Raw genomic sequence first — 10430 nt, forward strand, 5'->3', positions numbered from 1 at the left:
GCCGCGGGGGGCCGTGGGGGCCGCGGGGGGCCGCGGGGGGCCAGGGCGCCGTGGGGCGCCGTGGGGGGCCAGGGCGCGCTCCCCGCCCTGCAGCCGGTCAGGGGGAGGCCCCGCGCGGTGCGGGCCTGGGGTTGGGCCCCGCGGCGCCGCCCCCCGCTGTACGGGCCCGCTTGGGGCCCGTTTCCCATCCTTTCCCTTTCTCCCTCCTCCCCTCCCCGTCAGGGAGCTCCAAGATGCCGCTCATCTTCCAGCCTTCCTCCTGTGCCCGTCTCGGTCGATAACTGCCTCCCCCGTAACGCTTCATCGGTGCGCGGCGGGTTTAGGGGCGAAACAAAGCAGCAATCTGCTCTCCAGCCCCGGTTGTTGTTTATCCCGGGGGAGCGGCCCGTCACCGGCCCTCTGCTCTACCCGCAGGTGTAGGGCGGCCGCTCCGCAGACATGTCCATCGGGGTGCCCATCAAAGTGCTGCACGAGGCCGAGGGCCACATCGTGACGTGCGAGACCAACACCGGGGAGGTTTATCGGGGCAAGCTCATCGAGGCCGAGGACAACATGAACTGCCAGGTGCGTCCCTCACCTCGGGGAGCTCCCGCCTCGGCCGCAGGGGCCCGGAGCCCCGCGCGCTTGGCTTAGGGGGCAGGAATAACCTCTTGTCACGCTCTCTTGTTGTGGTTTAGTGGGCTCAGGATGGCCCAAAGGGGACAGGGCAGCTGCTTTCTGTGTCCCGGGCAGGACCAGGCATCATCAGTGCCCGGTCCCCTCCGTGGTGTCAAGGTCTCTAACATTTTCTTTTATGAACAGTGTTTCTGCAGGAGTTGTTCACCTTATTGCACTTTTTTTTTTTATCGTTTACAAGGCCTCATTTGAGCAACTGAAGCTTATGCTTGCTTGTTTGCTTTAAATACACCTGACTTCAGGCGTCTTAAGAGGTCTTAATTTTGTTTGTTTGCTTTTTCCTTCTTTTTGATAAAAATCATTGTTCAAGTCAAAATTCTTTCTTAATAGCTAAAACAAAGTTCTACTGTAAGTGACTTAATATGGGAAACAGAGCTGAGTTTTTTCTCTCAGAGTTTGTTTTAGCTCTGATTAGGCATAGAATAAATGTGCTGCTCCTGCTTGACTGGCTCCTGGCTTGTGTGTGAGTGGTCCTGGCTGCCCTGTGCCACAGCTGCAGTCCAGGGGGCTTTGCTTGTAAGGATTTTGGCCTTGCAATAAATCCTCTGTGTTTTATCTGCTCTTGTTGCTGTGCCTTGCTTGTAGGTATGGCTTTAAATCAGTCGCATGTCATTAGGTGCAAGTTACTCTGATTACGTAGCAAGGCAACGTTATGAATGTAAGTGAGATTAAAAAATGCATGTAAGGTGTGACACTGGAATAATGCTCAATATGCTTTTTTGTTGTTACTTTTTGAGCCTACCTAATTCATATTCTGCTGATGCAAACCTGCCATCTGAAACTTTGGGAAGAGACCTAGAAAGGCTTTCTGTAGAAATGGCTGTGCACTTGACCTAGGTAGCTCTCACACAGAGTAATCAGTAGGTGAGAGAAACCTCACCTGTTGGAGGCTTCCATGGACACTGACTGGTCTCTTGCTTCCCAGATGTCCAACATAACCGTGACGTACAGGGATGGCCGCGTGGCCCAGCTGGAGCAGGTGTACATCAGAGGCAGCAAGATACGGTTCCTCATTTTACCAGACATGCTGAAGAACGCTCCTATGCTGAAGAGTATGAAGAATAAGAACCAGGGCTCTGGGGCTGGGCGAGGAAAAGCAGCTATTCTCAAAGCTCAAGGTGGGTGTTGCTGCTTTATGGACCCCGTGCCCCCCTGACCTCTCTGCAGCTTTAGCGTTTTGGTGTGGAGGAGCACGAAAGCTCCTCTGCATCACTAAGGATCCAAATAACTTGCAGTGCAGAATAGTTAGTGGTTTCTCTACTCCCCTGTATATTTTGTCCTCAAAGGGAATAGAGACACAGGCTTGGCAATTATCAGAGTGAGCAGTATTGATGGGAAGATAATTTACATGTTAAGTTGTCCTGTTAAAGTTATATTGAGGCTTTACATAAGCCTTTATTTGCGTATTCTCATGTGAATGTGGATGTTAGCAGTTTGGACCACATGGATAAGGAGCTAAGTGGTTTTTGTTTAAGGTTTTATAGAAAAAATATTCTCTTAATGCGAATCTCTAAAAAATTTGACAGTTGTAATTACCTGTTCTGCAGTTGTCCCTCGTTAGCACTTCTCTTAGTTGAGCAGTGTAGTTACAACAAGTTTGAGTAGGAGAATTTTATAGCCCCCAAAAATATCTATTAACTTTAGCGGGGTAGGGAGTGAGTGGGACCTGCTGGGACCTGCTGAGTTCTGCTGCAAAACCCTCTAACTCTACTCTGACACAAATCTCCTGTGGTCCCAAACTGTGTGCCAGATGAGAATATCTATAAGGTGTATTAACATTTCTCCATCTCTATACACTGCGTTGTTTCAAGTGGCAAAACTGTGTAGCTCTTGGGCCTGGTTCATCTCACAGAACAGACCTATCTCTCTTTAATATTATATCAGCTTCTGAACTTTGCACAGTAGTTGTATTTCCTTGCTGCCAAGCAAGAGACTTGGACATTTATGTTTTTCTCAGTTGCTATGGGGGGGAAAAAATGCAGTTATACCCAATTCACCTGATCCCTGATGTTTTCTTCCCTCAGTGGCTGCGAGAGGAAGAGGCCGTGGGATGGGCCGTGGCAACATTTTCCAGAAGCGAAGATAATTTTGGTCTTGACCGACAGGCTTATATATTTTTTTTTTTTTATTAGGGAGTGTTAACTTGACTACATGTGCATCAGTATAATTTTTTTTTAATAAATATTTCTGACAAGAAGTGTATGCTCTTACATGGCAAATCCTCTTGGACACATCCAAATTCTGGCTGCTTTTTGTAGCTGAGAATTACACTGTAGGTCGTTGCAAGACTTAAAGCTGCTTTGTCTGGAAAATAGAGGACTTGGTACTTAGGTTTGACTTCACTGTATCTTTTTGTATGATGGGTTGAGTTTTAAAAAATCATATCCTTTTTCTTGCTAAATCCTATTAAGGCTCACCCTTTGAAGAAAAATGAGACCTTTTTGAGCTAAGCAGAGGCAGCTGTCTGAGAAGCAAAGCACTATTTTCTTTTGCTTTGTATGTTGAGCAGTACACTGACATTTTGCCTGTATTTCTTTTTTTTTTTTTTTCCTCACTCTTTGGGAAATGTTTTTCACTAATGTGTGCATAACTTAAATATTTGATATACAGGCCTAGCCTGAGGCTTCAAATTCTAATCCTTTTGGTAATTCGTGTGTTTTCCCCCTGACTCTACATGGAGAGATAACTTCATTGACAGAATATAAAATACAGGGGGGGTTTGTCCTTCCTTTTTTGTAGGAGAAATTTGAAATGTTTTGGGAATTCTAAACCTAGTGAGGGTAACCATTAAATATGATTCTGTATGAAAACCAATCTTTTGTATGAGACCCAGGACTAATCCTAGCTTCAGTCTTAACACTCATGCATCATCATAAAGATCATGAGGTCACCTGCAGGAAACCAAATTTCATTAAAGCTTTAGGTTATTTTGCTGGAAATATGTGGTGGTTCTCATTGCTTACTTAAATGACTGAAAAGTTTAAATCAACACTCGTGTACCTAATTTCCTACTTAAATGATGAATTATCAGTCTGTGCATGTGTTGGCTGTCTGTTCTTACCCTCCTGCTCTGGTACTGTGAAGACTTTCCCGTTTGTGCAGACATTGAAGTTCGGTTAATGCATCAACTTGCTGCATTGTCCGTGAATAAAGCATTGAGCTCTGATTGTTAGAAAAAATCTAAATTTTCTTCTTCTGTGTAGTTATCTCAACTATTTCTGTTAGAAACCTGATGTGTTTAAATAGTGTTTGGGCTTAATAGTTGATATATAATTTAAGTTAATGTTTTCTTATGCTTAATTTGAGGCTTTAGATAAGGCTTTTCTTCAAGGTGTAGCTATAACCACATCAGTTTGTCCAAAATCAGTTCACAGAGACAATTTTCACAATATCTTCACTGTATGGCAGGTAAGTCGCACTTGTATAACAGTAATGCCTGCGCGAGGGCAGCATTTCCATTTTAAAGTAAGCCCTTAACAGAACTCAGTAATGGTGTTTAATCTCCTTGTGGAAGCCTGGAATCTGGAATAGCTCCGAAGGGCAGTCTGGCTGCTGGCCGCTGATCTGACCAGCTGGTCGGCCAATTCCCAGGGTCTCTGGAAGTGGTCGGGAGGTGACGTTGGCCATGAAGAAAGACTAAGCGAGCTGGGCCTGTTGAGCTTGGAGGAGAGAGTTTTTCTTTTGCTCCCCAAAGCATCAATCTGGTGATTTTTAACATACAGCGAGTGGCAAAGGAGGTTACTCTTACCTTGTTCAGCAGCAGGAGAGACGAGAGGTGCAGTTGTAGATGAAGCAAAGAGGAACCACGTTGCCAGATGCCGTTTGAGTCTGACCTCCCTGTGATCTGCACAGAAAACACTGAATTTTGCTGCATTTTTTTTCTTTTGCAGGAACTAACTGGTAATTCCAGACTTCAAAGCTTTGCTTCCTTTTCTTTAAAGTCTTCAAAAGAATTATTAATATCTGGGAAAGGAAGGAAGCCACAGATGAGAATTTGACTTTTTTTCTCTCTTTTTTTCTTTTTTTTTTTTTTTTTTTAGGTAAAAATTTCAATATTTTGCCAAGGTCTTTTTGCAAAGTTATGTGCTAGTTTCTTTTGCAGAGGGGGACTGAAAGGGCGCCCATTTTGACTGCAGACAGTCAGTTAGTGGAACAGCTGGAACAGTGAAGGATTTGAAACACGGGATCCCTAAAAGCCAGCGTGATTAAATGAATTAAATGCCACGTTGGAGCTGCTCAGCGGCGACAGGCTCATTAAGGGTTGTTTTCACTAATTATGATGACTGCCTAAGGTGGTTTTATTATTTTTAAAGTTCCCATTTCCCCCTTCCTGTGCAATACGAAGCTTCTGTTCTCTCCTGTGAGACCCCCAAGCCCTCAATGTGACCTTGAGCAGAGCTGAGGGTAGAGGAACAAGAAGGGATTTAGAGAAGAGCAGAAACTTTCCCAAGCAGATCCCAGTGCTGGAACAAACTCTCCACTGGATCTGCTTTGAGAAGTTTCTAACCCTGCTGCTGTTTCTCACCCTCAATGTTTATGAGCAGGAATACAGGCTAGTAAATCTTTAAAGCATTTATTTTTTCCAAGCAGTATTGGAAGTCTTAAGTGGACTTAAATATCATCTCTAATCTGGATCGGCTTTAAGGAGGATACTGGATTTTGCATTAGCAAACACCTTTGCACCATGAATTCGGGTTGTGCCTGAGTTTAGGATGAAATTGCAGAAATAAAGACATTGGGTGTGTTAAGGTAGTATTAACAGGTTGGAAGCTTCACACAGTAGGAATTTCAGCACCAGCCGCAATAACCATATCATTTAGCTGCATTTTATTACTCAGTTACAGCTCTAGCTGGTATGCTAGTTTGTTATACAGGCTGCTTTGAAGCACTGATATGTGATTTACATCCCACGCTGACGTACAGTGCCACAAATCCACGTTATCTTCTCACAATTGGCATCCACTAGATGGCCTCATCGCTGAGCGAATAAAATACTTAAGAACAGAACCCTCTGGAAGGAAGAAAAAAGGAAGAAACGTGTCTTCTGGTATAAAATCTACAAGCACAAAGCTATTGTAAACTCAAGCTTGCAGAATCTTGGCTTCTCTTCTTTCCTGTTGAAGTTTCTTCCAGCTGCTGCCTGACCTGCCGGTGCAGCGCGCGGTTCCCTGGCGCTTGGAACTGAGCACTTGGGTACGTAGCGCTGGTTCCTCTCGCTCCGTGTCTTGAAGGGGTCCATTTCTCCAGGTTGGAGGGTTCTCTGGACAGGTTAAACTTTCTGGCTGTAGCATTGACCTTGTTTTTAGTGCTTTCGTCACATGTTGCAGCACTTCTCCATTCTTCATCACTGCTCTTTGTGCCCAGGCTTGTGAATCTCTTCCTGCCCTGAGCCTCTCAGGGAGAGACTTACTGTCCCGAAGGTTTGATGTGAACTTACACCTTTGGTATAACCTGTGTAGATGCCTTCTAAGAACTCATATGTGGGGCAGAGACGCCACAGAGCAGCCGTACAAAGCGAGAGCACAGAATCAAGAGCCATTAAATGGAGCAGGTGAAACCAAAATGCACAGAGCTGTGGCACTTTTCTGCACTGACCAGGAGATTGCAGCCCCTCTGTGGGCTGTTCTGCCTGCCAGCTGTGTCTCGTTTTCATTTGATCCCAAAGCTGAGTGCCTTTCTTGAGTTCATGTTCCAAGGGTGCTCTCTGAAATATCGGCCTGAGAGGTATTGTGTTGTGATGGAGGGAGGGATGCTGTGCGGAGGAGATAAGCGGCAAGCTGTGGTGTCTCCTCTATGAGAGTAATTACACGAAACAGGGTAAAAGGCYCTCCAGGGAAACAGAGCTCATAGCAGCTCTCAAAATTGCAGGTGAGAGAGGCAGCACCTCGTATTCCCTCCCCTCTGCCAGGGAAAGCCAGGCAGCAAAGGGATAAGCCCTGGAGCTTTCCAGAWAGCCCCTTCCAGGACATCCACATGGAGCAGAGCGGAGGGATTTCTGGAGCTGGTGGTCAGGGTAAAGGTCTGTGTCTTATTGCTGCTTAAAGCTTCACCCTGAGCTGCCACGTGAAGCAGAGGACCTGTTTGCTGCTGCCGGTTTCACATGAGCAAGGAGGGGAAGCTGACGTCCCCCGGGAGGAATGACTGGGTAAGTCAGCCCAGGGTGGAGTTAGGAGGCCTGCAAGAAAGTGCTGACGATGTCGTGGTTCATTCTCCGGCCAGGGGTTAAACCAGAGGAGAAAGGTTATCCTGGGGTTCCTTGATGCTTCCATGCTCAGTCACAAAGGCAGAAATTAAGATCTAGACGTGCACCTTATCGCAGCCAAGCCAATTTCCCACAGTAAGGCCTGGTCCTCTTCCTCTTAGATTAGATATCAGTAAGTTCATGGTCCCTCTTACTTCCACTGCTTTTTTTGGAGAAAATACAGATGCAGCAGCTTTGAAACAAGGTGTAAAATGGCCTTGAAACAACTGCTAGTGTTGGAGAGCACTTTGCAGGCAAGGCAATGCTGTTCCCCACCTCCCCATCCTCTCTGGGGACAGATCACACCTGCAGACCCAAGAGGTGCCCCTGATTTCCATGCCCTGGTGCCTGGCGTAGCCAACACGCTGCTTGTACACAAGCATTGTGCTGGATCAGGCTGCCTTTTAATTGCTTCGGGTGTCCCGTTGTTACCTGATCCTGTAATAATAGTTCTGGATAGTGTCACGGGCGCCTAGGAGGTAACGGATGGGGAAATGCTMCCTGCTTGTTCCAGCTGCTCCTCAAAGATGAGGGGTGGGATAGTTTCACCCCAGTTAAGGGAGAAGACTGGTATACAGCATGACCAGCAGGCTTGGGTGTTTTTTTTTTTTTTTTTTTTTTTTTTTTTTGTTTTTTTTTTTTGCTCTACCCCACTCAAATATTTAATGGGAGAAATATTTTGCTTTTGCAAGTGAATTGCTCCTTCCCAGTAGACAAGCTATTAGTACTGGCTCTGTGCCAGTCATTGCATAAGCGAGTATTGTGCAGCCCTCTGCTGCCCCACAGGGACYGTGCAAGAAGAGGCCGTGAAAAGTGGAGGGTTTCCAGCAGCATTAATTCCAGGGACCCTGCTGAAGCCCTGGCTAGGAAACGGATTGTATCCCCAAGATATGTGTGGTTATGCTGGGAGAAATGAAACGGACAGCAGAATGATTGTTCTGCTTAGCGAACTGTTTGCACCGAGCATTTARTGAGTTTGTTTTCCCCTTCCTCCAGGGACTTAAAATCTGTTGTCTGGTCGGGGGCTTGCCCTTTTTCCAGCTTGGGATAGATGGTAGTGCAGCCACTCCAGACCAAGCCACTGCKTTTCGTGCCTAAATGTCAGCTGGGAGCGGGACAGGCTTTTTCCCCTGCTGCTGGTTGGATTCTGATAGTGCCCACTTGTGGGTTGCCTGCTATCTGCAGACTGATAAAAGCACAGGCTCCTTCTTGCAAAATTTGCAGTTTATTTATCACAAAGTTTAACTGGTTCCTGTTTTAGACGTGGGAGAGACAATTGCGATGGGCCGCTGAAGCGAGGTCCTTGGGTCTGGGCATTTGGGTGGAGATGGGCTGAGCTCTTGCAGGGAGGGGCAGGGTTAGCCCTGGCTCCAAGGGCCCTCGCAGAGGTGCTGTGAAGCTGAGAATGTGCTAACGTGCAAACCCACGTGGGGGTATTTTAAATTGCTTATCGTTTTCTTTACCGTCCTTCAAAATCTGAAGTGGACTGCGGGGTGAGTACGGTTTTTTTTCTCTTCATATGTTACCCAGCTGAGAAACAGAACTGGAACGTGGAGCGTTTTTTCCCTCAGTGCTAGCAGAAAAGGTGCCGCTTTTTGCTGTCTCACAATTAAATTAGCTGCTTTCTGTACAAGGCTCACGTGTCTCTAGAGCAGCTTCACGGCAGGGGCTGCTTTGCTAAGCTCAGCAACCAGCTGATGTTGTCCCTCTTTGAAGAATATGATATAAAATTTCACATCAGAGAYATCTGTAGAGCCAGACAGGGGTGCATCGCTCTGGCTGCAGCCTTGTCACCTCTTGCTTTTGCGTATGGATTGAGTACAGCAGTCTGGATTACTGAGGTGGGGAAAGAAGCAGTAAATGCACGTGGAGGAAACGCCGCTTCCTCCTTCTCCCTGGGTGTTTGTTAGGATGTGCCGCCGTCTTTGCCTTGTCCCTTCAGTACCAACTTTTTGCTGGTTAATGAGCGAAATTTGACACGGATGAGTAGATGAAGCTCTAGGGAACTCATTAGAAGCTTTTCATGTTTGAATTTGACTCCTAACACGTGAAGCCTAAGCCTAGCYCTAGGCTGAGGCTTGCGCTGTGGGACCCGCTGAACCCTCTGGCTAAGGACTGCGGGTTGGAGCGTTCTGGGAAACAGCTCCTGCTTTCCCTGTGCAACCCCGTCTGAGCCCTGCTCCTCGTGTGCGTCACCTGCCTCCTTCTCGGAATGTGATCCTAACCCTGCCCTTAGACTGAGACTAATGCCCAGGCTGAGGATTGCACCCCAGGCAGTTCAGCAGCAGCAGCAGCTCTGCTTTGGTGTGTTGAGCCTCACTCATACTTGGCTGTCTCTGTCTCTGATCCCCGTGATAGCTTTGGTGCTTTTACCCCGTGGCAGTGTCCCCAAGCAAGCGCAGCATGCGGCCTCTCCTGGCCGCTCTCCTCAGTGTTGCCCTGTGCGTTGCAGCTGCCAGTGCTTAAGGCAGGAAGAAAATGGGAGGACTTCACRGAGGTGACCCTTGGAAGAGCTCTGATCCTCAGCTATCCTGCTTTCCCCAGTGGAGGAACTGTGTCGTCGTGGTTGCCTGCACCAGGGTGCCCACCCCACTGCCGCAAAGTACCTTGTCTCTTTTCTCTCCTATGGTACAGCTGGGGTTTGTGGTTAGGTATTGTCATTATCTGGCTGGACTTCATTTCTAAATAGTGAGGGCAGCAGATGAGAGCAGTTTGTTACTTCCCTAGTGCTGTTACTTCCCTTCTTAGTGCTCTAAAGACAATCCTCTGCATGTTACTACTAGGGAGTGTCTCTAGTGGTCTTCTGAAGAGAGCCAGAGTTTGGAAATCAGCGAGTGCTGCAGCTTTAGGGAGAGCTCAGTGACCTAATGATACTGCTGAGGGACAGAGACAGCAGTGCAAGAACTGCCAGAACCCTCTGGCTTCCCCGGGAGACTTCCCTCTGTACAGACACAGAGCAAAGGGCTCCACGTTTGTGTAGGACCTGAGGGATAATCCAGTCCCAAGCTGAGACCCTATCAGCCTTCTCAAGCACATGCTTCAGGGCAGCCCATGCAAATGTCTCACCTGGGGCCAGGCTGCGCCCCTGAGCACTACTGCCGTGGCAGAAAAGCTGTGGAGATGCCCTCATACCAGCAGTAACTACAGCCACCATCATGTAAGCGGAGCAGGACGGTGCTCAGGGGCAGGGATGAGCGCTCAGCACCCCGGCTGCCTCTCGCCACATGGGCCACGGACTCACCAGRCGGCCCCGGGATCTTCATTGTCTCATGCCTCAGTTTTCTTCTTGGCACCGGCAGCACRGCTCTGCTCAGACCAAGAGTTTAGGCAGATCCTGGTGACGTTTGAAACGCATTTTGGTTTATGCTGGAAGGTGCTTTGGATGGAAAAGAAGAAAACGAACGCACCTCTTCCTCAGCAGGGACTGGCAACCTTCACTTATCTGTTTCCCCACCCTCCATCTCTCTTGGGGCCTCTTCCCTTCCACCTTCCCTGGGATGCGGGCACCCGGCCC

The 10430-nt window shown here is 47.7% G+C and overlaps 1 protein-coding gene across 1 annotated transcript; it reads left to right on the forward strand.

The window, feature by feature from the left end:
• The first annotated feature begins 275 nt into the window (after positions 1–275).
• SNRPD3 (small nuclear ribonucleoprotein D3 polypeptide) lies at positions 276–3808 on the forward strand. The gene is made up of 4 exons (XM_026037794.1): positions 276–306; positions 415–564; positions 1601–1793; positions 2700–3808. The coding sequence occupies exons 2-4, from the start codon at positions 439–441 to the stop codon at positions 2759–2761; spliced, it is 381 nt and encodes a 126-aa protein (XP_025893579.1). The 5' UTR covers positions 276–306; positions 415–438; the 3' UTR covers positions 2762–3808.
• The last annotated feature ends 6622 nt before the right edge of the window (positions 3809–10430 follow it).

This window comes from Nothoprocta perdicaria, unplaced genomic scaffold, assembly GCF_003342845.1.
Source record: "Nothoprocta perdicaria isolate Ctin4 unplaced genomic scaffold, notPer1 scaffold_2, whole genome shotgun sequence".
NCBI lineage: Eukaryota > Metazoa > Chordata > Aves > Tinamiformes > Tinamidae > Nothoprocta > Nothoprocta perdicaria.

Excerpts from the sequence above, each read along its gene's own strand:
- SNRPD3 (XM_026037794.1), top strand. The coding sequence starts at position 439 with ATGTCCATCGGGGTGCCCATCAAAGTGCTGCACGAGGCCGAGGGCCAC. Across the intron at positions 565-1,600 it reads AGGACAACATGAACTGCCAG|ATGTCCAACATAACCGTGAC; the intron begins GTGCGTCCCTCA and ends CTTGCTTCCCAG. Across the intron at positions 1,794-2,699 it reads AGCTATTCTCAAAGCTCAAG|TGGCTGCGAGAGGAAGAGGC; the intron begins GTGGGTGTTGCT and ends TTCTTCCCTCAG.